This window comes from Heterostelium album (genome assembly GCF_000004825.1).
Source record: "Heterostelium album PN500 unplaced genomic scaffold PPL_scaffold4, whole genome shotgun sequence".
Taxonomy (NCBI): domain Eukaryota; phylum Evosea; class Eumycetozoa; order Acytosteliales; family Acytosteliaceae; genus Heterostelium; species Heterostelium album.
The window spans coordinates 681,512-709,310 of NW_008805066.1; the positions used below are offsets into that span (position 1 = coordinate 681,512).

General features: G+C 31.7%; 10 protein-coding genes across 10 annotated transcripts; 6 read left to right on the plus strand and 4 right to left on the minus strand.

Annotated features, from left to right (window-relative positions):
* Window positions 1–32: 32 nt before the first annotated feature.
* On the plus strand, window positions 33–3,821 carry PPL_04825 (uncharacterized protein; the record flags this gene model as incomplete). The annotated part of the gene is made up of 6 exons (XM_020575722.1): window positions 33–273; window positions 852–890; window positions 950–1,695; window positions 1,984–2,626; window positions 3,191–3,380; window positions 3,650–3,821. The coding sequence occupies 6 exons, from the start codon at window positions 33–35 to the stop codon at window positions 3,819–3,821; spliced, it is 2,031 nt and encodes a 676-aa protein (XP_020434517.1).
* Window positions 3,822–4,059: 238 nt separating this feature from the next.
* PPL_04826 (DUF504 domain-containing protein) lies at window positions 4,060–5,698 on the plus strand (the record flags this gene model as incomplete). The annotated part of the gene is made up of 5 exons (XM_020575723.1): window positions 4,060–4,154; window positions 4,234–4,253; window positions 4,535–4,737; window positions 5,117–5,461; window positions 5,489–5,698. The coding sequence occupies 5 exons, from the start codon at window positions 4,060–4,062 to the stop codon at window positions 5,696–5,698; spliced, it is 873 nt and encodes a 290-aa protein (XP_020434518.1).
* A 1,211-nt stretch (window positions 5,699–6,909) lies between these two features.
* On the plus strand, window positions 6,910–7,821 carry PPL_04827 (uncharacterized protein; the record flags this gene model as incomplete). Its single annotated transcript, XM_020575724.1, has 1 exon — window positions 6,910–7,821. One exon carries the CDS (start codon window positions 6,910–6,912, stop codon window positions 7,819–7,821), a length of 912 nt encoding a protein of 303 aa, XP_020434519.1.
* A 61-nt stretch (window positions 7,822–7,882) lies between these two features.
* On the minus strand, window positions 7,883–11,736 carry PPL_04828 (calcium-binding EGF-like domain-containing protein; the record flags this gene model as incomplete). Its single annotated transcript, XM_020575725.1, has 14 exons — window positions 7,883–8,709; window positions 8,761–8,880; window positions 8,946–9,191; window positions 9,250–9,495; window positions 9,554–9,717; window positions 9,773–9,839; window positions 9,986–10,149; window positions 10,246–10,268; window positions 10,329–10,359; window positions 10,461–10,523; window positions 10,689–10,835; window positions 10,887–11,039; window positions 11,458–11,608; window positions 11,661–11,736. 14 exons carry the CDS (start codon window positions 11,734–11,736, stop codon window positions 7,883–7,885), a joined length of 2,478 nt encoding a protein of 825 aa, XP_020434520.1.
* A 276-nt stretch (window positions 11,737–12,012) lies between these two features.
* PPL_04829 (uncharacterized protein) lies at window positions 12,013–15,666 on the minus strand (the record flags this gene model as incomplete). The annotated part of the gene is made up of 2 exons (XM_020575726.1): window positions 12,013–13,241; window positions 13,332–15,666. The coding sequence occupies 2 exons, from the start codon at window positions 15,664–15,666 to the stop codon at window positions 12,013–12,015; spliced, it is 3,564 nt and encodes a 1,187-aa protein (XP_020434521.1).
* A 1,209-nt stretch (window positions 15,667–16,875) lies between these two features.
* fhkD (CAMK family serine/threonine-protein kinase) lies at window positions 16,876–19,207 on the minus strand (the record flags this gene model as incomplete). Its single annotated transcript, XM_020575727.1, has 4 exons — window positions 16,876–17,834; window positions 17,931–18,156; window positions 18,239–18,494; window positions 18,594–19,207. The coding sequence occupies 4 exons, from the start codon at window positions 19,205–19,207 to the stop codon at window positions 16,876–16,878; spliced, it is 2,055 nt and encodes a 684-aa protein (XP_020434522.1).
* A 756-nt stretch (window positions 19,208–19,963) lies between these two features.
* PPL_04831 (zinc-containing alcohol dehydrogenase) lies at window positions 19,964–21,157 on the plus strand (the record flags this gene model as incomplete). The annotated part of the gene is made up of 3 exons (XM_020575728.1): window positions 19,964–19,997; window positions 20,062–20,311; window positions 20,434–21,157. The coding sequence occupies 3 exons, from the start codon at window positions 19,964–19,966 to the stop codon at window positions 21,155–21,157; spliced, it is 1,008 nt and encodes a 335-aa protein (XP_020434523.1).
* Window positions 21,158–21,450: 293 nt separating this feature from the next.
* PPL_04832 (vacuolar ATPase assembly integral membrane protein VMA21) lies at window positions 21,451–22,075 on the plus strand (the record flags this gene model as incomplete). Its single annotated transcript, XM_020575729.1, has 2 exons — window positions 21,451–21,758; window positions 21,859–22,075. The coding sequence occupies 2 exons, from the start codon at window positions 21,451–21,453 to the stop codon at window positions 22,073–22,075; spliced, it is 525 nt and encodes a 174-aa protein (XP_020434524.1).
* Window positions 22,076–22,359: 284 nt separating this feature from the next.
* Window positions 22,360–23,613, minus strand: PPL_04833 (uncharacterized protein; the record flags this gene model as incomplete). Its single annotated transcript, XM_020575730.1, has 4 exons — window positions 22,360–23,067; window positions 23,092–23,111; window positions 23,187–23,453; window positions 23,532–23,613. 4 exons carry the CDS (start codon window positions 23,611–23,613, stop codon window positions 22,360–22,362), a joined length of 1,077 nt encoding a protein of 358 aa, XP_020434525.1.
* A 1,087-nt stretch (window positions 23,614–24,700) lies between these two features.
* PPL_04834 (uncharacterized protein) lies at window positions 24,701–26,127 on the plus strand (the record flags this gene model as incomplete). The annotated part of the gene is made up of 4 exons (XM_020575731.1): window positions 24,701–25,268; window positions 25,369–25,601; window positions 25,686–25,880; window positions 25,984–26,127. 4 exons carry the CDS (start codon window positions 24,701–24,703, stop codon window positions 26,125–26,127), a joined length of 1,140 nt encoding a protein of 379 aa, XP_020434526.1.
* Between the last annotated feature and the right edge of the window lie 1,672 nt (window positions 26,128–27,799).

A 27,799-nucleotide genomic window follows, 5' to 3' on the forward strand; every position in this document is an offset into this window, starting at 1 on the left:
ATAATTTATCTATACAGTTAGAGCTACAAACAATGTCAGAGGAGCAAACAGAGCAGTCCCTTGCTTTGGTGCTCTCCAAGGCTGGTTGTACGTCAATCACAGCAGCCTCATTACTTCTGAATGGCTACAAGACTCTTGATTCTCTCAAGGCTGCCGTCAACAATCCAATTGCATACCCAATGCTTCTTATTCTTCAACCGATTCCATTCCTCCCTGCAGACATCACAAGTCTCATTGAATACTTCAAGAACACCTCGAACGAAACAGCACCAGGTATGTTATACATCTACATCACAAAACACTATTACCCTTCAACCTAAATATCCTTCCGAAATCCAACTAACATATTACCTTCTATCACTTCTTTTTCTACCTTTTCATTCTCTTTTTTTTCTTTTTATCTTTCACTCTCTTCTTATCTTGTCTTGTATTATATTTACACTTTCTTCTTCTCCTTCTCTTTCTTCTCGCCTCTCACTCCCCTCATTACTATACTGCATTACCTATTTCTCATGTTCTTGTCTTTACACCTCTCTCTTTTCTTCTCCCTCTCCTTGTTCACAACTCTCACACCTCTCATTACTCTCTACCAATCATATTACTTCAATCATTTCTTACAACCTATTCATACACACCCTCTCACGCTTATCCACTACATATTCTTACAAATATTACTTTCTTCTTCTACTTATCTTTCTTCATACACTTCTCCTCTTCTGCCTTCTCACATTCTCTCTCTCGCTCATCCCTTCTTTCATTACTCTACCAAACATATTATTACTTCACGATTACCTACTACCCATTCATACACATTCCTTCTGTCTCTTCTTCTTATCTTTCTTCAAATACAGCAGCACCTCAGCAACAAGGTATGTACACATCTACAAATGGCATTAACACAATCAAACTATCTCTTAAGAACTGCTTACTAACCTATTCCACCTTGTAGAGGCAAAGATTGATCGAGCGTTATTTCTTTTGGAAAAGATGTCAAAATCATCAAAGGCTTCCTACTCCATGTCCAAGATATCAGGAGTCAAGTGGACAGAGATTTCAGACTCTGCAAGGTTGAAGCTCAGAGATTCCAAGATCACAGTGAAGGTGAAGAAAGGTGCAACCGCAGTCAACTATCAGTGGTTGAAAGGCGTTGGCGAAACACAACATATCGAGTTCGACGAAGAAGCTGCCGTGGATAATGACGAAGAGGAAGAGCAATTGAGCGTCATGGAATGGCTAGAAAGACACATTCCAATCGACCAAAAACACTTTGCCTATCACAATGTGAGCAACGATGGATCTTTTTTGTTGGTTTCCAGCTATGCAGACTGCCTACCTTTCTCTCTCAAGGGAACAACAGCTATCATCATTGCGCCTCCACAACGCCATCGTGCTCTTCTCAAATCTCAGATATATGTGTGCATCGAACTCAAAAAGCCAGAGAACCTCGTGGACAACAGCTTCTATCAAGGATGGGCTCAACTCATTGCAGCATCAATTCACACTACGTCTCATCCCGTCATTCATTTGCTTACCGATCTCAACGAAGCATGGTACTTCTCATGGTGGAGTCACCCACTAGAATTGTCGCATGCTTCTCTCAACAATGCTCAAGCCAGATCATTCATTCAAGAGTATCTTGGTGAATTCAAATCTGGATGGCTCGGTGGTGATTACAGCAACAATACTGGATTCAAAGTTTGTGACGTCCAACCGAAACTCTTCACCTTTTCCTCAGTCAATCCTTCTCCAAAGGATGACATTGCTTCATTTGAAGACTTGGATGATGATGACCGTCGTGAAGCTTTTGGCCTTCGAGCGCTCCAGCTTCTCCACACTCGATACAGAATGGACCACGAGGATACCCATTCACAGAGTTATTTCAGTTAGATCTATAAATTGGAGAAGAATATATTGATACAACCAAAAATCATCATCACAAGATACCAGTCTTGTCAATCTTTCATTTATTATATATCTCATTAGCATGGTCTGCGTGAAAGAGATATCAGGAGATGGATAATCAGTCTAGTAGTAGCACAGTACAACAACAGTAAGATACACCAATTGATCATAGTAGGGTCTACAAAGGGGAATCTCCGAAACATTATGGATACTGACAGGGTTCTAAAAGACCAACAACACATCGATAGGTTGGACGATCTACAAGCAGTTCATGGAGACTTTAGAAAGGAACATAGAAATCTAATCTTCGAAAAGGATTTTCTAAAGTTTGATCCAAAGATGCCTGATGTCGATGTCTTTATCACCAACATAAAGACATACATCCAGACATCACAATACCCGACAAGTCCTTTTTATATATACCTGTTGGCACGTAGAATCTTCCCAGCTGAGTACCACAAAGGGCTAAATCTGAACAACCGTGAGGGAATGACCTTGAAGGAACTATGTACTGCCATCCGTCACAAGTGCACAAGCAAACCTCTCATTGAATACAAGAAAGACTTTGAGAATCTCGTTCAAGGAAACATGTCAGTAGTGGAGTATATGACAGCGTTCAACAACTTGGAGATCTATTGTTGCGAACTCAATACAGCAGGACTCCAAAGGAAGTTCTTAGAAGGTCTACGAAAGGATAAATGTTTGGGTACTCATCAGAATACTTGTAATATTAGTTCTCTTCTTTCAGAGACCGTCCAAATACAAGGCAGATACCAATAGTGATATTGCCGATTCAATCGACCAATGGACACCATCTTTCAGTTATCCACCAAACCAAATGAAATCATTTAATCACACATTCGCGACGCTTGTGTTGAAAACCCGCAACATCATCCAACCAGTTGCTGCTCTCTATTTGACTGCATTACAAGATGTGCGTAACATCGATTCTAAGAAGAAGCTTGACTTCCTTAATCATTATGTTGTTATAACTGATTAGTCTTAATAAAGATAACTGATGGTTTCTTGATAAACATCTTATTATATTTAGTTGATGGTTGATGTTTTGTTGACATACATGTAATTATTATGTAATTATTATTGTAGCTGGAACAATGATATTAGCTGAATGACCAGGGACTTCTTAGCATTGTTTATTGTATCGGTTGGATTAATTACTATGGTTCCATATTATGAAATATTATTGAATAACACCTTACATATATCTATTTAAATCATATTATACCTTTATCTATCTATCTATCATATACCTATAATTAAATTTCAGATAAACCCCCAAACGCAAAACATAGCGAAACTGATCTTCCGTCGTCGCCACCTTACTTTTTTTTTAATTTTTCATTTGTCAAAAGAGCCACTCAACTCACCGACATGTGTGAGTACTACTGCGATGGAAAGAAATTGGCCAACAAAAACAATAGATCGGATGAGGAAAAGGAATATTACAAATTCTACTTGTATCATGTCCACTTAAAGAACACCATTCGCGCCAGATTCAATAAAGAGGTCCGATCCAACGAAATTGTTATTGTCATCGATTTCAAACAAAATATTGATCCCAACCAATCATCAGTCCAACTTGGTTCCCAGTTCTATACTATGGCCATGCGTGGATTCCTCGGTTTTATTGTCCATGTGAACAATCCAGTTACCAAAGAGAGAAAGAAGTTCGATATCATTTTTTTAATCTTTGGAATTAAATGTTAAAATCAATGTTATTTTGTAGGGTCTACCAATGTATTATTTGTCTTTGGCCACTTACGATCATGAATAAGTGCTACTGTATCTTACAACCTGACGAACATATAGTGTGGATCTATTGGTCGTTTGCTCCACGTATAGTATTTGATCTATATTCACCAGAAGAGATTAAGGGAAAGAATATCAATAAATACTAATTAATTAGAGTTGAGATAAATATGAGTAGTCAGACATTATTAATTGAATTATAAATTTATTGTTGGTGGAAGTGTTGGGTAGCGTGGACGGCGAGAGATGCCCAAGTCAATCAAGCCAAACAACATGATAAGGATCGTAAACCAGTCAAATTCAAAGTAGACGATTGGATCCTTGTCAACAGATGCAGACTAGATACTCAAAGGACAGTCGACAACGACAAAAAGAAACTCCATCACAATGGTGTGGACCATTTCAAAATCACCTCAGCCGAGTCAGATATCAAGGTCACAATTAAGATCAACAATTCAAGGAAGTCGTCTAGAACAGTCCATGTAGCAGATATCAAGTTGCTATAGTTGGTGATCCTCAAGAGACCAACTTTGACGACATTCATTCAATTATATCTAAAAGGAATCGTGCCTACGGCACTGGCAACAGGTTGGAATACTTGGTAAAGGGCGACGGCCTCTCCGACAACCATAATGCTTCTCTGGTTTGGCTGCAGAACCGAGTCTTGACATTGATCCAACTAAAGTTCGATTGTTACTACACATTCCCTCTAGGAAGAAGATAAATCGACTAACTATATCATTACTTTTTTTTTTTGTTGAATGATGTTAACATCGCAGCTGTTGGTATAGAGTATCTCCACAAAGTAAATAGAATATCAAAGCAATTTACAACAAATAGTTACAAGATTAAAATAAACAAGCCGGCTGGCCACAACAACAAGAGCAACAACAAGAACAACTACAAGAGCAACAAGAACAACAAGAACAGCATCTATCAACCTCATTTCCACCACCAATAGTAAGAGATGTCAGAGAATCTAAAAGAAGAAAGATGTTTGATGATAGAATAGAAGAACAAAGACAAATGATACAGCAACAATCATCAACATTAATGCAACAAAATGTAAATGCTTTACAAAGAGTGCTTGAAGAACAAAAAAACAACAACAACAACTATCAGAAGCAAAAATAACAAAAGATCTAACATATCAACTAATTAAAGTACTTAATAACTCTTAATAAAGAATGATTACATTGTATAACTAACACTTTAACTACGTAGTGTACAAATGTTAACAAATACATCAACTACAGTATTGTTATCATATTTGTACAAATAAAGATATGATAAAAAGAAGGTGTTCAGTAAAAAAAATAATTTAAATGAATTTGAGAAAATATTCAGATTTAATTTTTTAAATTATAAAGATAAAACACTTATTATGTCTTGTTATTATTTCATTTTAATCTTGTTATACCTTTTATTTATTCATTTAGTTTAGGAAAGAGAATTATTTAGTATTAATAAAGTATTAAGCATGTCAAACCTTGAATCTAATATGAATCATCTGTATAGAGAACAAATGGAGCAAGAAGAGCAGGCGAAAGCGAATGCACAGATAATGTCATCTTCACCTTCATCAAACTATGATATAGATGAAGAATGTCCAAAAAAAGAGAAAAAAGTAAAGGTTAAACCTCCCAAGTCAGAGGATGAGAATGTTTTGGATGAAAAGAAATCAAGGTTACCTTCGTCAGAAGAGATATACAATAGAATAAAAGTAAGATATACTACGATTTATTGTAAATCACAATTAATTTACTTAATTTGGTTAATCACAATAACAGTATTACTAATCATTAATTTGTTATAGTGGGAAGCTTCAATGAATACAGATGTCGATGATTTCACTATTTTATATGAAGACAGATTTATTGGTTTGATGGAAGTGGCGTTCTCTAAATTTGAATTGGGTGCTATTCCTCTGCACCGTGTCAAATCATATAAATATAAAAACAATCTAATTTGGGATAGACCTTCAAGGTTCATGAATTTTCCAGCAGAGTTTGATAATGATAATTAACACTCTTTCTCTTTTAAAAAAAAATGTTAATCAAATCAAATCATATCATATCATATCTGTCAGTCAACCAACAGAGAATATTTATTTTTATTATTATTGTTAATCAAAGTAATTATAAGATAGCAAGAAGTTACTCTAACTCTATCTATCATCACCACTACATTACTGACTGTTTAATATAAAAGTAATAATAATAATAAATTAAAATTAAAATCACAATTTGTTTAGATTATTATAGACTCTTTATCATCACAATCATCATCGTCATTATTGTCATTGTCATTATGATATTTATTTTATTAAAATTGTTTTTGTTTTATTTTATTTTTCACACTAAGCGTGAGTGTGTTAATTGGATAAACTAATGTGTGTTTTATATAAATATGGTAATAATAATTATGTGTTTTTTATTAACCACTCGTTTAAATATTTCCAGTTTAGTTGTATTCAATTTATTTATTTAAATAAATTACAGATAGAAGAGGTTGAATAGTAGTCTTTTTAATAGATTTCATACCCCACTAAATAGAATAAACCAACTCAAAACAAACACACACAGGAATATATTCTTTTAAAATAAATAATATATAGAATAATTTTTTAATATTTTTCTTTACATATGGATTAATTTTAAGTTGTTTGTTTTTTTTGTTTGTTTTTTTTAAAAAGGAATCTTTGTCTGTCTATCTATGTATCTATCTATCATTTAATATCAACCAACACCACATCTACATAATTAAAAAACATTGTTATACTTATATTTTAAAAATATAACAACACAATAATAATAATAATAATAAAATAATAAATATCATATATTTAATTATTTCATTTTTCAAACCACCCATTCCTACTTACCAGGTAGCAATACACCTCTTCAAATTTTAATTTTTTGTTTATATATCTGACTTGTCTGTTAAATTAATATCTATTCCAAATCATTAATTTTCATTATTGACTGCCTTTTGGTTATAATGATTTAAATAGTGGAGAATAATAAGGATCACAATCAGAAATATAACTCTCATCAACACAACAATGTAAATCATTGTGGTTTACTCTACAGATATCATTTTTCATTTTGATTTCCTTTACATTATTTATTATTTTATTTATTTATTCTTAAATTCTTTTTATACAAATCAATAGTAATTAAATATCATTGGTTTTTTTACAATTGTTTTTCTTGTATTTGTAAATTTGTCCGAAGAATGGAAACTAATGAAAATAAAGATTCCTCGGTTGCCATTCAGAGTATTAGCAGAGGATCAACTCCAATACACTCACCAATAGTCTTATCAAAAAAATATATTAGTACACCACCTATTTCACCTAGAATCTTGCTGAATAAATCACCATTATCAAATGGAAAGAAATTAAGTCAGCAAAGTTTAAATTTAGAAAACTCACCATCTGCCATATTGGTCGGTCAGATTTCATCATCGAACAACAGCAATACAATCAATAGTCCAAATCCATTCGAAAATAACAAACCAATACACTACCAACCAAGTCTGATATCTATACCGCTGGACGATTTCGATAACTCTGACTATAGGATCCCAACTCAACGTCAAATCGCACAAAACAGCTTTATCAACCTGAATGATTCAACCAACTCTTTTCACATTAACATCTCCTCTATACAACAACTTCCACCATCACCAGCAAACTCTGAAATAATAAACACCAACAACAATGATGAAAATACAACAACAGAAAACCAAGAGACAACAACTACAACAGACAATCAAAATGAAGCCAATCTACAACAACAACTAGTGAGGGTTTCCTTGTTTTCCAACTTTACCAAATTGAACACTGTATGGGCATTTTTTGGAATCAGTTTAATTTTAACAACAGTGATTATGTTTATTGTTGGATTTATGAAAGAAAATGAAACCATTATTTTTTCTGGAATCATTACAAGTCCAATTGGTTTCCTTATTATAAATCACGCTATACATTTGGCATACCGTAGATCAAGAAGACAATTTGAAATGTTGACTGCTGAACCACCTCCTCCTCCAGATCCATCTACAATTCCATCAAAATTAGAGGAAATTTCAATAGATATTCAATCATCACCATCGATCGGTGATGTTCTTCAGAAATACGAATAAATAACATATATTAAGAAACAATATTGTTTTTAAATTTTATTATACATAATTTGAATTATTATTAACTCTTAATTTTATCCAATTTTGACATCATTATAAGTTTGATTGTATGTTTCTTTTTTCGTAAATAAAATATTCCTATCATAGACAATCCAATAAAGATTACTCCACAAACACATGATACTAGAATGATCCACCATAATTTTGATTTACTATCGCAACCTTCAACATTAGGATTGAGCAACAATGAAAAGTTTGGATCGATTTCACATGTTTGACATTGTGGCATCTCTACTGCTATAAAAACATTTCCATTCTCTGTTTGATTAATAACTATATTTCTTGAGAATGCTACTCTTCCATCTGATATAGATCTATCCAAAAATTTACCATAAAAAGTTATTCCATCTTTTATAACTTTTAAGTACTCGACTGATTGATCCAATTGATTAGATCCAACTGGACTGAATTCTCCATTACAATCTCTATCGAAATCGCCAAGAGTTGTAGTAAACACAAATCTAATCGTATTTAAATTTGATTGGTATTGCCATCCTGAGAGATATGACGATAATTTTAAAGAATTGGGTAAAATAGTGGTATTGATTCCAGCAAACTCTGCTATCCATTGCTCAGCTGAATATTGAATAGTTGTTTTAACTTGAATGGTGGTATTTGTACTATTCAAGAAATAGCTTAATGTTGTAATTTTGTTTTCTAAAGTTTGATTATATCTCCAATTTTCTGTTAAAACTTCAGCAACAACATTTGATAGTTGATCAACCTCCTGTATTGCCACCATAGAGAATTCGAATTGATGATCTTTGGCATTGATTCCTAGAACAGGTGAAGTTGTGTTTATGTTTATAGTTCCATTAAATGTTTCACCTTGAAAAATCAATTAGTTAAATAATATAGCTCAATTTTTATATTACATACTAAACTCACAAAATTGACCTAAAAATCCCAAATTACATTGACAACTACCATTAGTACAATTTCCATTACTATTGCAATTGTTTTTATATCCACAGTTTATTCTTTCTTCTTCATCTTTATCTTTTATTTTATATTTTAAAATAAATTAATATTCAATGTTTAAAATTAATATTAATAATACTTACAAATTTTTAATAAAGTATTTGAACTAAATGTGTATCCATCAACACTTATTAATAATGAAGCTACACCTTCTGAACTCTGCCCAATATTGCATTCCAAAACTGTAGAGGATTTGTTAATAATGATACAATTCTGATTATTAATTTTAATCAATGGATTTGTTTGACCAAAAGTACCAAAGTTTCCATAAAAAACAACCTTCCCACCACTAGTTGGGATTGGTAGAACTGATGAAACTATAGGATAATCTAAAAATAATAACAAATTTTAATAAAAGAAATTTTGCAAAATTTTAAAACAATATACCTTTTTTATAAAAAGTGTTTATACTTTCTATTAAATAAGATGAGTTTGCTCCAACTAAGTAGTTGGATTCATCGTTAAAAGAGCCCATCATAAAGCAATTTATATATGTTGACATATTTTGTACTTTACAAATATTATTTCCATTTACTAAAACTTCATAGGAATAAGTAGGATCGAAAATACCATAAACAGTTATATTTAATTTGTAAGGTAATTGTACAATTGATACCTGTTTAACTTCAGTAACTAAATAGTAGTTGATTAGAGTGAATAAATTAAAATTTTTCCAATAATTAATATTTACCATCTGTAACCCAAGATAGATTCATAAAGACACGAAACAATTTAGAGAATTGGACGTTTTGTAAATTTCCAGTTTTGTTTTGACTGTTGTACTTGAACTTTGTATTATATAAAACAAAATTTAAGTTTGGATCTATATCGTTAGGGTAGCCATAACCCAAATTCCTATATTTAAAATTAATAAAAATGAATAAATTAAAATCTTAAAAATAATACATACTTTCCATTGTATATTAAATTATCGTGTATACTCTTCCTAACTATGAAGGGATTATAAACTGTAGAGTCTAAAAATGTTTAATTTTGATTAGAAATAAAATTTAATTATATCCTTTCCCTTTAATTAAAAACTTACTACAAATAAAGTCATTTGGTTTCGGTGGAATGGAATTTGGCATTCCCAATATGGTGAAATTCCAAAAACAATAAATACAATCTGGAACACTAGTTACACTGGTTCCTGTTAGGTATAGATAATAAGAATTACATGCCGCCTCAGGTACAACTCCTGTAATACCTTTCTCACCTACAAAGAAATAAGAAGGATAGGTTGGATAATTGGGTAAACTACCATCTAGCTGGTTATCTATGATTTTACTATTTAACATATTAAAAAAATAAAAGCTATTTGATTGAAAATAACATACTAATAAAAATAATTTGGAGAGAACCAGGAGTAAGGAGGAAATTTACTTAGTTTCGAGGAATTGATCTCCCTATATTGATTTAATTAGATACAACAATGTTTTAAAAAATACCAAAAAAAGATGACATACAAGTTTCTTATATTGGAGGCATTTGTTATTTCTGTTTGTACATTTAATAACCGTCTAGACAATTTTGTGATGGAATAAAATTATTGAAATTAAAATATTGAAAATCAATAAGTACTTCAAATTAATATTTACATCGTGCTTAGACTTGGAAATATAGATAGATCTGTTGGAGTAAAATTTGTAAAGTTTAAAGTGCTTTAAAAAAATAAATTAATATTATATTGTTTTTTCTTATCACTTAACCTACATAGACAATAAACCGGTTGTATTTAAATTTACACTAAAATTACCGTGAAACCACCTATATTGGAGTCATATTAATAAAAATTAAAAAAAAATACTTATTTTTTTATAATTTACAATATTGCTAATTTCTCAGAATTTAGATTTAGCTGAACTTGATTTTGTGATTTCGATGATGTAATACTTAAAGTTTGTAATTTTGGAAATTGAGATTGGTTAAAATCTACAATGGTTTTAGAACCAAAAGATACACTTCCTATAGACCTATAGAGCTTAAATAAGTATTAATTCTAGATATAATATTTGAAAACATACATAGATTCCAAAGTTGAAAAGTCTTGTCCAGGATTAAAATCTAAAGAATTTATAAAAGTAGAGGTTTCTGGTAATTGCAACGAAATATCTTTCATTGGTGATAAATAAAGTGAAACTGGTACATTGGTAAGTGCTGTTGCTTTTAAGAGTTTTCTTTAAAATTGATTAGTTGAATATGTTCAAGGAATTTGATATGATATGGATATTTACAATGTTGATAACTTTAGATTTTTTGGAAAGTTAGTGAAACTATATTGTTGGGGGAAATCAAATCTAATTTAAAATGTTAAATAAATGTTAAGTTTAAAAAAATAAAAAAATAATTATTTACAAAATATAATTTAAGTTGGCATTAGTAGGTATATCAAGTAATCCTAGGATGTCTATAGTAGTATCGAAAACAATGGAGGTGTTTGATGTAATTATTAGTGATTGTAGATTTGGAAAGGTTAGAGCTGCTAAATTTTGTGGGACACCTAGATTTACAGGTACATTATTATTTATTGACCTGATTTTTACAATAAAAAAATAAGATTTAAATTTTTTGGTGTAACATTGGAGAGATACATACATTGATTGAATTGATTCTTTAGAAGAGTTTGAATCAATGATACACCGGATAAATGGAGAAGGTGCATTATTTTGAATTCCATTGCAATCAGTGGCAGTCAAATTTAATACTCCCAATTGATATTGTTGAATTAAAAATCTGATACTATTTACTATTTAGTAATGTCAGTCAATGTTTGTAATAACTAGAGAATTATCACTTACATTCATTGCTTGCCAATGTTGAATTAGCAACATACAAGTAAAGAAGTAATAAATATAATATTTTAAAACTAAACATTTTTGATAATTAAGTATAACAAAAAGAAGATTTGCTCATTAAATCTTTTTAAAAAGATGTTTTATTTTGACCTTTAAAAAAAATATCTTGTCAAAAATATTTGGTGTCACTTTTAAAAAATATCTTGGGACTGATTAACACTTTTCTTTTTTCAGATTTTTGTGGTTTGTGGGATAAAATAAAAGTATCACAAACGATGATCACATAATCTATGTAGGTGAATATGAAATATAAAAACGATCATTTTTTTTTTGTTGTTACAAATTCGTAAAGTTTTTATTGGAAAAATGGTCTCTTTCTTAATCTCTTTAGTTCATATTTCTGAATGACATGCGATCCAATAAGTTTGGAAGCAAATATACAATCTTTTTTACATATCTTTCTGTTGGTATGTCTTGACTTTGTTGTTTCCAAACTTGATGGTGGCAGGAAACTAGTTATACTTCTACCAAGTGAAGGGAATGCACCGAGGGATGTTGCTGATTGTAATGTTGGTGGGTTGGTAGATGAAATGGTGGTAGTTGCTCCTTCTGTGGCCACTGCAGTTGTGTTTGTCTCTGTTGTACTGACTGGAGTCATTGGAGTATCTGTTGAAGCATTGGTAGCAGTGGTAGAAGTAGTTGTAGTTGTGGTTGTTGAGTTTTCTGTTGTAGAACTTGTTGTTGTTGTTGGGGTAGTAGGTGTGACACCTTCCATTGGAGATGGACCATTGGTGGTCGGTGTTGATTGTGTTGGAGTGGTTGGAGTTGCTGGTACTACTGCAGGAGTAGGGGTTGGAGTAGTGGTTGGGGCTGAAGTTGGCGTTGGAGTTGGGGTAGTAGTAGTCGTGGTAGGAGTTGTCGGCAATGCTGACGACTGTCCAAGGAATGGTGTTGGTGTCAAAAGTGATCCGGCAGGTTGAGACAAACGTTGCTCAAATTTTGCTTGTTGATCGAGCAAATGTTGATATTGGACATTTTGGTCTGGTGTCAGTGTCTGACCTTCTTTCAATAGCGATTGATATGATGTGAGTTGAGCCAGTTGAATCGCGGACAATGCCGGTGCCAGTGGAGTCAGCCCACCCAAACGACCCATCATCGGAGTGACCGACTTTTTCTTACCGATATTTCCTACGGCAGCCAACGCAGTCATGTTGGCGGCATTGGTACGAATCTTTTCCTCCTCTTCCTGACGCACTCTACTGAACTTCTCTCTCATGGCAGCGGTTGATTTGTCGTCTTGTTTCTTCTTCATGGCAGCCTCCAGCTGCTTAGCCTCTTTCAACAATCTCTCGGTCTCCTCATTGTCTCTTCTGATCTTTTCGTCTCTCTCACGCTTTTCGATGAGCAACAGCTTTTTCTTTTGATCCGATGTCACTGTGAATGGTAGATCTTCCTTGTGAATCTCAACACGCTGTTGCGACGCCTTGATAAGATATTCAAATACATTTCTCATATAATCTTGAGTTGCCAATGATAAATATTCATATATATCCTCTTCAACAATTCTAATACCTGCTTTAGATGCTAATAATAATAATGATAATGAAATTAATATTAGTAATTTTCCAATATTGGAAAAAAGTCATTATAATATATGATTTTATATATAATTACCAATTGATGATATCTTCTTTTTCAGAGGTTGTGAATTTAAGAATAATGGTTCGATCTCTGTGACATAGGTGATCTCTTCGTCTGCACCAGCCTCTGGCAAGAATTGATCACTCTCATTACGCATATCGATGTTTGCAATTCTTGTGACATCGTTGAGTTCTTTGATTGACTGCTTGTCATCCTCCATCTTTTCTTCTTTTTCTTTTTCCTTTTCCTTTTCCTTCTTTTCTTTTTCTTCGTCTTTTTTCTTTTTCTCTGTGGTTTTCTTTGGCTTCTCCTTTTGAATGGGTGGTGTTGGATGCACTCCATTGGTTACGGTGGTTGGTGTCACTCCGAGTGTTCTCAAAGAGTTTAGCGATGCTTTCGAAGCAGCCGATTGTTGTGATGCCGATCCTGTTGTTGCCGATTGATTGGCAATGCTACCGGATGCACCTGACATTGAAGTTGGCGGTGTAGATACTGTTGGTGGAGTACCGATTTGTGATGATGTTGATGAAGATTGATTCGATTGTGTCTGATTGTTGTTTGCTGACTGTGCATTTTGTTGGTGTGGATGTTGTTGCTGTTGGTGTTGCTGCGATTGTTGTGATTGCTGTTGATTCGGATGCGGTTGTCCACCTGCTTGATTCGGGTGCTGTGGGTGTTGTCCAGCTGCTCCACCCTGTGGAGTATTCTGTGCTTGTGACGCTCTCTTGAATTGATTGGTCATCTCAACGAGGTGTGGAGTTTTATCTAGTATTGTTGTAATGTTGAAATCTGGAGGTAAAGTCGGTACTTTGGTTGGATCAATATTATCAATCTTGGTGCTGTAGGTCTCTGCATTGTCTTTGCCAAACAGTAACACCAAATGATGCATCAGTACATCCTTTGCCAATACATGATTTCTATAGGCAAGTGCCAAAGCATTGAAATGGTTTTGTACTTGATTTTGAATTTGAAGATGATTTGATTTTGCTTGTGGTGGTTGTGGTTGATTTGGTTGTTGTGATTGCTGCTGCTGCTGAGGTTGACTTTGTTGTGTATGTTGAGCTTGTTGTGTATGCTGAGTTTGTTGTGTAATTGATTGTTGTTGCTGAGGTTGCGATGATTGCTGTTGCGAATGTTGCTGAGACATATTCTGATGATGAATCTGTGCCATTGGTTGTTGAGATTGTTGTTGCTGAGGTTGTTGTGTTACCATAGTATTCTGTTGTTGTTGTTGTTGTTGTGGAATTGTAGTCTGTTGTTGTGTATGCAATTGAGTTTGTTGAGGTTGACTTTGTTGTTGTGGTTGTGGTTGTTGTTGCTGTGCCATATTTTGATGATGAATTTGACCCATTGGAGATGTTACCATTGGTCGTTGTACTTGCATCGAATTCTGCTGTTGAGATGGTGGTTGTTGTTGTTGTTGCTGTCCCATTGGTTTAGCACCCATCATTGGCATCGGTTTCATCTGTCCTCCTTGCATCGACATCTGTTGTGGTTGCTGCTGTCCAGCCACTGTTTTATATTGTGGCATACCACCGGGTTGCTGTACCATAGGTCTCTGTTGCTGTTGCTGTTGCTGTGATGCTTGTTGTGATTGTTGATATCCTGTATTTGGTCCGATGGTTGTAGACGATGTGATTGCTGTCGGTGTCGAAGTGTTGACTTGATTGATGTTAATGGTGACTGGACGTCCAGTGGCTGTCTGTTGTTGTGGGTTTGTCGACATCATCGGTTGTTGTTGACCAGGTGGTTTGTTCATTGGTTGTGTAGCTTGTGGTTTCATATGTTGTTGCATTGTCATTTGTGGTGCTGGTTTGGCTCCCATGCTATACATAGAGGTTGTAGGTGCAGTCGATTGTGGTGATGTCGTTTGTTGTTGTACCATTGGTTTAGCACCCATCATTTGCTGAGGATGTGCAACACCTCCTTGTTGTGTCATCATTCTCTGTTGTTGTTGCTGTAAAGGAGAGGTTTGTCTAACTTGTTGTTGTTGTGGAATTGGATGACCATGTTGTTGTTGTTGTTGTTGTTGTGGATGTCCATGTTGTTGTTGCTGCTGTTGAGTTTGTGGTGGTGGTTTATTTTGTATATTCTGAATTGGTTGTGTTTGCTGTTGAACATATTGCTGTTGAGTTGGTTGTTGTGTATGACCATGTTGCTGTTGCTGTTGTTGTGGATGACCATGCTGTTGCTGTTGTTGTGATTGTGGTTGTGGTTGTTGCTGCTGCTGCTGTTGTGTATGAGATTGATTCTGAGCACCAGTTGTTAAAAAGTTTGAGATAGAACTCAATCTTTCAGAGTCAATCGGTGTCTCATCATGAGAGATACTGCTCAATAGTGAATCTAACTCATCATCTAATGATGCCATAACTTCAAGATTGGATCTATCTATCTATCTCTCTTTCTATCTATATATATATATATATTCTATATTCTATTAATATTATATTAAAATAAATAAATAAATAACAAAAACAATATTTAATATAAATCGTTCTTTCTATTCTTATCTATTAAAATTAATAATAATAATAAAACAAAAAAAAAAAAAGAATACAAAAATGAAAGCACTTGTATAAATAGTTTTTGAAAAACAAAATTTTTTTTTTTGAAATTTTTTTATTATTTATATGTATAAAAAATATATTATATTTATAATTTGATCTTAAACAAACTACTACAGTGACTGATTAATCTTTTCTTTAATTTTGATGGTTAAATATTTATATATAAATAAAGATTTTTCTTAACAATATTGTTTATTTTAAAATAGAATTTTTTTTATTGTTTTTTTTTGCTTGAAATTTTTTAAAAAAAATTTTGGGCGCTCTTCAAATGTCAAATTCTTTTTTCAAACAGAAAAAAATTAGTAAAGTGTGCTTTTTTTTAAAAATAATTTTTTTTCTCTGACAACTTACCAACTTTTTATCGTTGATCGATCAAATCTACAGCGTCGTCCTCCTGGAGCCGTGGAAACTTCTTAAGAAGTTGATGTCTCGCATCTTTTTCGAAAGATGGATTGATAAGACGTAAACCAGCCGACAAGATATTGTTGGCTCCGTTCACGTCTCTGTTAATATAATAGTAACCTCCGTTAAACAGGTAAGCTTTCCTGTTGTAACGGAGAGTACTTTCGGAAAGTGGCACCTTTCTGTTTTGTGGATCCCAGTGCGCCTCTGGAATATACTTTACACACTTGGCCTTATCATAACATAATTTATCTTGGCTATACTCATATTCGTTTTGCTCGAGTAGTGGCGAGAACACCTATAAATCCATGGAAATCAATTCGTTAGTTATTAATTAAAATAAGAGATAATGATAAATAAAAAAAAAAAAATATTTGATTTACTTACTTGTGAAGTATTGAATTTGAAATTTTGGGCGCTCTTCAAATAATGTAAAACATTTATTTATTAATTTATCTTTAATTAAATATATTATCATTTGTTTAGTATCGTTTAGTTTCGTTTCGTTTGATTATTTATTAAAATTGTTTATATAAATTCAATTATTTAAATTAATTAATAATTGTTGTTGTTGTTGTTGGTGATGGTCAAAAAAAAAAGTTTAAGAGTTAACTTTTAAGTTTTTTCAAAGTGCTTTTTGAATTGGTCTTTGAAGATGAAGATCTGGCGGATGATGTTGATGTTGATGTTGATGAAGTTGTCGATGGTGATGATGATGGTGATGGTGATGTTTGTGATTCTTTTCTTTTCTTTGATTCTTCGTGAGCCTCTGATGATTCATCTTCTACTTTGTCTTCTTCATTTTCATTGTCGCTAATGGTGATTGGTTCGCTTGGTTTCAATGGTGATTTCTGTCGTTTCGGTGTTGCTGCTGTTGAACTTGTTCGTACCGGTGACATCGGTTTCATTTGCCTACTACTGGATGGTTTAGTAGGTGTTTGAAATTGAAGTTTACCTTTTGTTGTTGAAGATGTTGATGATGATGATGATGATGAAGAAGATGATGACGATGATCTACTCGATTTAGATGGTGTTGAAAATGTTGGTGATGTAGTTGATGTTGTTGATGATGTCGTTGATGTTGTTGATGTTGTTGATGTAGTCGATGCTGTTGTTGACGGTGTACTACTCTTTGGGAATGATAAATTCAAAGAGATTGCAGAGTTTTGTGATTTAATATTGGCAAGATGTATAATTGGTTGTTGTTGCTGCTGTTTGATTGGTGATTGATTTAAAGTTGTTCCACTCCTATAGAGATCGTCAGAGAACCACGCGTGATTCAATGCATCTTTCGGTGTGATACGGCGGTGTGGATCGACGTTGAGAAGCTTGGTGATGAGATCTTTCGCTTGCTCAGAGACGGTGCGCCACACCACAAACTCAAACGAGTAGTTTCCCTCGTTGATCTGCTTGAATCCAACACCGGCATTGTCAACATCGAACGGTGGTCTGCCCGACAACAGTATATACAAAATGCAACCCAACGACCAAGCATCCACCTCCTTTCCGTAACCGATATTCTCTTTCTTATCATCGGTATTCAAACAACTCTTTATAATTTCAGGTGCTAAACCAAACAAATTTGTTAGTTAGTTAGTTAGTTATAATATATTCAAAAAGGTTACTAATAACATTCAATTGATTTACACTAGTAAACACTTACCAACATATAATGGAGTACCACAAAGAGTTGTAGCGATCTCTTTCTCACCAATGATCTTTGCTAAACCAAAGTCAGTTATCTTTATAGGTGAATCGCTACTGTGATTGCCAAACAAAATGTTCTCTGGTTTCAAATCACGATGTGAAATATTCAATTGATGTAAATAGGAGACTGCATTCAATATCTGTTTAAAAACATCTTTTGCTTCTGGTTCACTAAATTTTCCCTAGATAAGATATCATATGCAAAGGTTTGTTAATAATGATGATTATTTACTACTATGTAACTTTGCAAAGTTAGTTACACACTTTTTGTCTTATTTTATCGAAAAGTTCACCACCAGTCGCTAATTCCAATACAATATAGAGATATCGTTCGGTGTTGAATATCTCCATGATCGATATAATATTTGGATGTTTAATCTGTTTGAGAATGTTGATTTCACTCTCTGTTTGATTCCTTGTACTCGATAGATGCCAGTATTTCTTCTTATCGATAATCTTTACCGCATAACATTCACCAGTGTCTTTCTTTGTACATTTTTTAACAACACTAAAGTTTCCCCTATTATAATTACAACAATAACAATAACAATAATAATAAGATTAGATTAACTAAAAAAATAACTAAATATATTATATAATAATAATAATAATAACATACGTTCCTAAAATACCATGTAATATATAGTATTTTTTGATTTCTTCGTCGTCTGCATCTTGATTCGATAGTAACAGATCTTGAAATATGAATGAGAGTGAACTGTTGATTTTCGATGAGGTGAACGATAGCATATCGCCATTCTGTAGAACGGTGGTCTTGTCTTTGCCAAGCAGATTGCCTTTTACAAAGGTACCGTTCGTACTGAAATCCGTAATCCAAATAGTTTGTGGACCATCGTTATTACATATATTTTCACTACTATTCTTTAATATTTTTTGATTATTATGATGATGATTATTATTATTATGTTGTTGTTGCTGTTGATGTGGATTTAATTTTGAAACTTTGCAATGAATACCACTAACGGTTGGATCTATCAATACTATGTTGCACTTCTTGTGATTCCTACCAAAGAGTATTTCATCGTCGATCAGATCGAGTGATTTCGAATCGGGATGACACGAAACAAGTCTGCCCCATGGCCTACGAGTAACTACTACTTTTTCACTACTAACATTAATACTATTATTTTGTTCTACAGGTTGTGTAGACCCATGTGTTGTTGTTGTTGCTGCTGTTGCTGTTGCTGTTGTTGCCACTGCTACATTGTCCATTGATTATTTGAAAAATAAAACACAAAAATAAAACACAAAAATAAAGAGATCTCTGTTTAATCTTATCTATATCTATCTTATCTATCTATATATCTATTGTTATTATTTGTTTATTCTATATAGATTGTTTATAAATCTTTATTGATATTATACTAATCTGTTATACTTTTACAAAAAAAACAAATGTGCATTTATATCATCTGAATCACAAATATATATATGTGTGTGTTTTTGCAACAACAAAATTATTAATATTTTTGTATTTTTTTTTTTAAATCAAATAAATGTAATGGTATGGAAGAGGATCAAAACAAATCTTTAAATTAATTTTTGAAAAAAAAAATTAATAATTTTATTTTATAATAGTTCAAGTTTGTTTAAAAGTTTAATTCTAAATTTAAATTATTATAAAGATAAATTTAAATAAATTAAAAGTTGTTTAATATAAAATATATTTATATAATTGAACAATTTCAAAAAAAAAAAAAAGAATACATACAATATGTAAATTTTCTTTCTCAAAAATTAATCAATTAAGTTTGTGTACTTCCGATTTTAATTATATTTGAACGGTGAAGTTCACCCAATATTATTTCTATTTTTAGATAAATTTTCAATGATGATGTGGTATATTTTAATATCTTATCGAAATGTAATTTTACAAAATATAATTTCATATTTAACAAATATCTATCTATTATTTATTTATCTTATTTAATCTAAATATCTATTTTGTTATTCTTTTAAATTTCAAAAATGTCTATGAAATGTGCTGTTTTTCCTGAAAAGGGTAATAGAAAAAAAAATATATATATATATAATTTAGATAATATATTAATCAATTATAATTATAGGAGGTGCAATTAAAATTACAACAGTTCCAATTCCAGAACCAAAAGATGGTGAAGTTAGAATAAAAGTGATGGCATGTGGTGTTTGTCATTCCGACTTACTCATTCAGAATGGATATTCAACAAGCTATCCACGTATTCCAGGTCATGAAGTTGCAGGTATTATTGACAAAATTGGAAAAGGTGTAGATAATTTCAAAGTCGGTGATAAAGTTGGTGTTGGATGGTTTGGTGGTTGTTGTCATGAAGTTAAGTTTTTTAAATAATAATAATAATTACAATAATAATTTAAACTGAAAATGATAATTATTGATCGGAACTATAATAATTAACTTATCACTACTTATTTAATTAATAAATAAATAACCAGTGTAGTGCATGTGATGATGACGACTGGGTATGTTGTGCCAAGGGAAAAGCATGTGGAAGTAGCTACGATGGTGGATATGCTGAGTATTGTTGCGCTCCACACGATGCACTCGCAAGAATTCCAGAGGGAATGTCATTTGAGAAAGCCGGTCCGTTGCTCTGTGCCGGTATAACCGTTTTCAACGGAATAAGAAACCAGCATGTCAAAGCTGGCTCGCTCGTTTGCATTCAGGGAATCGGTGGACTCGGTCATCTGGCTATTCAATTCGCCAAGCGACTCGGTTACGAAGTGGTGGCGTTCTCTTCGGGTGCCGATAAGGAGGCGTTGGCTATCCAACTCGGTGCCAAGCACTACATAGATGGATCGCAACCCGATGCCATCAAGCGTCTCACCAAGATGGCACCGATGATGGTCGTAATCACCGGACCCAGTAAGAAGGCAGTGGAGTCACTCATCCCTACTATTCACGTCGGTGGCAAACTCTTGTTGTTGGCGGCACTGCCAGAGCCGTTCTCTGTCGATGGCACTGCACTACTCTCTAAAAAGGTATCGATTGTCGGTTGGCCATCCGGTGACAGCAGAGACAGTCAAGACACCATGAAATTCTCTCTAAACAACGGTGTAGAAGCAATGACTGAAACATTCCCTCTAGAGAAAGCAGTTGAAGCTCTACAGAAAATGGAATCCGGAAAGGTTAGATTCAGAGCAGTATTAGTTATGAAACAGTAGATAGAATAAACAAAATTCTATCTTAAAACAAAGAAGTATTTAAATAAACATTAATACATTAATAATAATGTATGTTTCACTTCATGATTATTATATTATATTATATCTTTAAAAGTACCAGGATGAAACAACTGCGCAGTGTATTATCAATATCAAAAAAAAAACAAAAAAAAAAGTGAAAATGAACTCACCCCAAACTATTAAAAATCATTTTTTAATTAATTAAATTGAAGTTATATATAGTAAAAGAAGTCTATCTAGAGATATCATTATAATTCAAATAAATATTAAAAATGTCAGATGTAAAGAAAAGAAAAACAACAACAGTTAAAAAGACTGAACAAAAACAACAACAACAAACAACTTCTGCAACAAATAAAAAGAAAGATAAAGACAATGCTAAATTGGTAGCTCAACAACAAGAGAATGTCGAAGTTGTAGAGAAAAAGAAAAAGATTGTTAACAATAAACAAAAAGTAGAGGATGACGATGTTGCAACTACCTCTTCATCAAGTAACGATGTTACAACAACATCATCGACAGAGGGTAAAGAGATAAAATATGGTGCAAAGAAATATACTCAAAAACAATTAGATCAAATGTAAATATTAGAGAAGCTAATAGCTATTGATAACTGTTATTACGATGATAATAATAAGATTAAGATCTAACTAAATTATCGCCAATTGTGATTAATATAGTCGTAAAGAAAATATGAAAGTATTTCTTAAATTTATTATTTTCACTATTCTAATGTTCTTGGTACCGTTTGGTTTATATTTCTGGTGGATGGAGTCTGGTGCTGACTATTTCGAAGTTATTAGAAGAGAGAGAACTACATATGGTGGTATTATTGCAATCTCTGGTATGGCTGTTGTAATGGCTTCATATACAATCATGGCATATTATGAAAAATAATAATAATAATAATTTATATAAAGACAAAAAAACAAAAAATAGAAGAAATTTAGTAGTCTAAACATATTCATTTCACAATATTCCTTCCTTTCTATTGTCGTAATTGAATAGTTGAAATACCTATCAACAGTTGTTTTAGTATCATCAGACTTATTGTTAAAGATTATGTATCATTATCAAATAATTGCAAAGTATTTGAAAAAAAAAAACAATAACATCATAGTTGATTGTCTGTATGTTAGGTATGATAAAGTAATAAGTTTGTAATTGGTTTTATTTGATTGTTAATCTTTGTCAAAGAGGAATGGATTTAAAGAAGTTCGTTTTTGTAATTCTTTCTTTATACTGATGCGACCGTTTGGATGTACTTTGTAGCGTTGTAGTTTCTGTACGAATTCATTGTACTCCTTGTCGTCGAGTACCTTTGATACGATATCTCTTGCCGATTCCTCGGGTTTCGGTTTGATTCTCCTAATGGTCTCGTGTACTTTTCCACGCAACTCTTTGTACCGCTTCTCCAGCAGTTCCTTTGTCTCCTCTGCCTTGTCCTTTATCCTCTTTTCCTTCTCGTTGATCTCACTCATAATCTCTGGAAATATCTGACTGTAGTTTTCTATTAAAAATATCGTTATTGAAGTACCTGCAACTGCATCAGCTGATATATTTATAATATTATTATTACTGTTATTGTAATTGTTATTATTGTTGTTGTTATCTGTTAAATTACTATTTAAATCATCACCATAATCAGATTCAAATGAACTATCAAATATATTTGATGATATACATGAATCTTCTATTAAACTAATATCTACACTTTGTCTATCTTGATTATGCTGCTGTTGTTGTTGTTGCTGTTGTTGTCCTTGTTGTAAACTATAACTAAGAGGTGGACGTACTACTAGCCCACCAAATACCAAACCAATTGATTTGGGTGTGAAATGATTGCTTTTCGATTGCTCAACACCGATATGATACATTAAATCAAATAACTTTACAAATAAAATTCTATTTACATCTGGTAACATTGGTATCACTAAAAAACGAAAGGTTAGAGTATTAGAATGAAACTTGTCAATATGTGTAGTTTGGTTTGTCTTGTCAAACTTACTATCCTTTAATAATTCAAGATTATTCTCGGCATGATAGTAGAATATCCATTTCAAACGTTGTTCGTATGGAACCAGTGGCTCTGTCATTGCTATCAGGTCCAGTAGAATACAAGAGAACGACAGTGGATTCTCCATGATTCTGAGGGTGTCTCTGAACTTTGAGAGTTGATTGTTATCTATTAGATGCTCGATTGCACTCAACGTCTGTTGGTACATAACATCATTCTTTCTATCATCCCACTCGAATGTATTTTTATCGTTTGCAACTAAATAAAAATAAATAAACCAAAAGTAAGTTGATTGTTTTGTTTTGTGTTTTATCGATATTATTGATTTATGCTTACATTTATTTTTAAAACACGTAAACAGACATTCTAAATAAGGTTCAATATCTTTTAAGAGATATTCTTTTTTTTCTTCTACCATTTATTGTGTATTATTAAATATAAATATATATTTATTATTTATAGTTATAAACAAACAAGTAAAAACTAGAATCGAATCTCTTCTTTATTATTATAATCGATCACTAAATTCTAAAAAAAAAATACTAATTCTAACAATTAAATAAACCTAAAAACATATATATATATATATATACACAACTTAAAAAAATAAAATAATGATTATTAAAAGTTGTAATGTAATAGTACAAATAATAAAATAATATTAATAAATATAATAAAAGATATAAATAAATTTGCGTGCAAAAATAATTGATCACGTATTGTAACACTATTTAAAAAAAACTTTAATTTTTGATTTTTTAATTTTAATTTTATTTTTGGTAATAATTGATTGATTATTTTTTTATCTTATTTTTATTCTCAACTCTTTGAAACCAATAAAAATAGGTTTATCAATTATTTATTCCTATAAACTAAAGAAATCTAGTTAATCTAAGTAAATAATAATATTGATTTTAATAAAACTAAAACTAAAAGTTAACTTTTTGAATATTTGACTGTAGTGTTATAAATTGTTAGAGATAATAAAATACTTTTTTTTTTGGCTCTTTTATATCAAATATGGCTAAATCTTAATCATTCTTAATATATATGTATATACAATAGAACAACTAACTTACTTATAACAAGAGATAAATAATAAATGTTATATAAATAAATTATAAAAAAAATAAATAAATATAAAAAAATATTATTATTTAGAAACAAGGTCCATTTGTCCCTCAAGTTGAAAATTTTTCCTAATAATTGTGATGTTCTTTCACTTAGATCTATTGATCATCGGAAGATTCAAAAAATTGGTTCAATCAAAAATGTTTAAAAAAAAAAATCAAAAGGGTGCTGCAACTTGATGATTGGCAAAAAAAAATAGTTTTTTGATAAAAATCAAAAGAAATTTGTTATTGAAAGTTTAACATTATTTTTTTTTTCTTTCAAAGTTTCCTCATCATCATTCCTCCATCAACTTTTGTTTATTTCAAAAAAAATAATAATAATTATAATAGTAGAAATATTGGTTTACAAATATATTTTTCTATAAAATAATAATGGATAAATTTAAAACATGGATGATGGATTTCGATATTTACCCAAGTGAGATGGATGTTCTCATTGAAGGTGGATTTTCATCTTATATTGCGATCAGTTGTATCAGTGATGAGATGGTCGGAAAGTTATATACCAGTAAGGACACTGTTCAGAAAATAAGAATGGCTATTTATCAACTTAAAAAAGATATGGATAAATATTCTGGAACTACTACTAGTAGTCCATCATCACCTGCAGGATCCTCTGCTAGTACTCCGGTTGTTCCAACCGCCAAACCTAAAGCAAAAGCTGCCGCCAAAGCTGCTGCGAAAACTGCTGCCGCCACCAAAGAGACTGAGGTCCTTAGAGTTGAAAAAACCAAAGCACCAGAGGCAACCAAAAAATCGAAATCAAAAACAACAACAGCAACAACAACAACACCACCTGCATCTACTACTACATCGCCTAGCTCTGCTGCTAAAGCATCGAATTCCTTAACAACAAGCAGTGCACCAAGTCCAACATTGAGTTCCAAACAAGATTCTGATTTCAAGTCTAGCTTAACCAAAACATCTATGGGTAAAAGATGTAAGTATTTTTCATTTATATTTCAATTATTATAAATACCTTTATTTATATTTTTAAATAATTTTTTATTATTATTATTATTCATGATAATATTTTATAGGTAAAGATTGTCATGATATTGCACAAGCTGGTCATAAAGATATTTGTGAAAAACAATGTTCTGGTTTCGATGTGTGCCAATATATTAAAGGGCACCCTGAGATCACAGATGAAAAAAAGAAAGTCGCTCAACAATTGTCCGATGTCAAGAAGGCTGCCAAACAAAAAGAAAAAGAGTTGTTAGAAGAAAAAAAGAACTTTTTAGAAAATGTATTACCAGCTGAACAATTACCTGTATGTATAAATAAGTTTTAAAAAAAAACAATAACAACATTAATAAACAATCTATTTTACTAATACCATATGAATTGTCTATAGACAAAACCAATTGAATGGGTAAATATGAAAGCGAAAGAAAAAATCGATATGGCAAAGAAACTTGGTATTGTAATTGATGATACCACTCAGAGAAAAGCAAAGGAAGCTGCCAAAGCAGAATGGGTTGAATTAAGAGATATTAAGAAAGCAACAGATCTAGTAAGAAAAGAAATTAAAAAGTCTTATACTGTACAAGTAAGTTTAGATAGTGACCATTTAAAATATAATAGGATAGTAATTAACTAACAAATATTTATATTATATTTTATTTTTTTTAATATATATATATATATTAAAGGTAATCAAAGATATAACTGTTGATGAACTTAAAAATGCTGTAAATTCTTTAATTGCTAAAAGAGTTCAAGAGTATAAAGATGCCAAACAAAGTGGTGTTTTCGCAAGTGACACTGATGAAGTTGATTCAATGTTATTAGATTAGTAAAATAAACATATTATATTTATTGTAAACTTTTTAATGAGAAGATCTTCTGTTCAACTGATATATCAAAGTTTTCTTTGTTCTTGAGATTAGCATCAAAATTGTATATCTTCCTCTAGTATCTATTGATTGGAACTGTTTTTGCTGCTGTTGTTGTGGTCGCTGTTTACATGATTACCTCATTACAGCGTTTAATCAATCAATTGTAGAACTCTAAACAGACAATGATACTTTCTACATTTACCAAAATAACAAACTAATTACATTGTCATTTAGTATCTTTTGTAGTTTCATAAGTATAAAAGTTAATTTTATAAAAATAACACTAATCTAAAATAAAAGTTGTGAATAACTGCTGTGTTTTAGTATACAAAAATGACAGAAAAAGAAATAAAAATAAAAAGAACAAATTTAAGTTAGAGGATGATAAAGCACATTATTAATGACTTAGTCATTAATAGTGTAATATATTGGGTATATTCGTAGTTGGTTGACCTGCTATCGCTCACTAAGTATTAGTGCAAAAGCTATTAAAATTTAAATTTATATTTTCAAAAAAGAAAAGAGATTATTGTTAAAAAGAGTGAAGATGACTAGCGGAAAACAGATTTGAAAAAATAGATTGTAACCCACCTTTTTTTCTGGTCAAGTCATTTTATAATAATCATTTACCAACAGATATTTCACTTTTGCAATTTTGTTGCAAATAACTATTGTTATTAGTAAAAATAACCTGTTCGAAAGATGTGAACGCCCACAGCAAAACTAATAAAAGACATAATTAAAGATGTTTTTTATGCATTTTATTGAATTTTGATAGATAGACAGATCGGTAGAGTGGTTTGGGATATCGATTCGAATATCAAGTTCGACGAAACTTATTCCAAAAGAGATCACCCCCATTTGCAAAAATGATCAACCAATGACAAATTACTTTTTAAATGTTTTTTACTTCAAAAAAAAAAAAAAAAACGTTTGGTTTTGTACAAAATTAACACACAATAAATAGGTCTAATAAAGTAAACAATTTTGATCAATACGAATATCAATCCGATAGAGGGGTCACCAATCTGCACTCAAAATGAAGGCGTCGAGATTATATCTGGGCGGTGAGTCAAAGAATTGGGATAAAGAGCAAATTTGTAATTTTTAACACTTTCCAAATTTACTGTAAGAAGTTAGAAGTTAATAAGGAGACACGATTAATCACACTAAATGTTATATGACTAGTCATATTTCGCAACGACTCAGGGAAAACAGATTTGCTTAGTTGTAACACCACGAATAAAAGACGCTTATTGAAAGTTCTTATTAGATTTTGATAAATATAGATATCGGCTGTTTGGATATTGATTCGATTAACAAGTTCGACGAAATAAAAAGATATCCCATTCCTTTGATTCTTACTAACTTGATCAACCAACATGTCACAATTTTTTTTGAAAAAAAAAAAAAAAAAAAAATTGGGATTTTTTAGGCGTAATGAAAAAAAAAAAGGGTGAATTTCTGCAAAATGGTGAACCAACAAGAAAATATTTTTCTTTTGATTGTGAAAAAAAAAAACCATTTAATTACCTTTACAATAACACATTAGTCTTTATCAAAAGTAAACAATTTGACAATAGAAATATCAACCCAATCGAGAGGGCGTCACCAATCTGAGCTCAAAAGA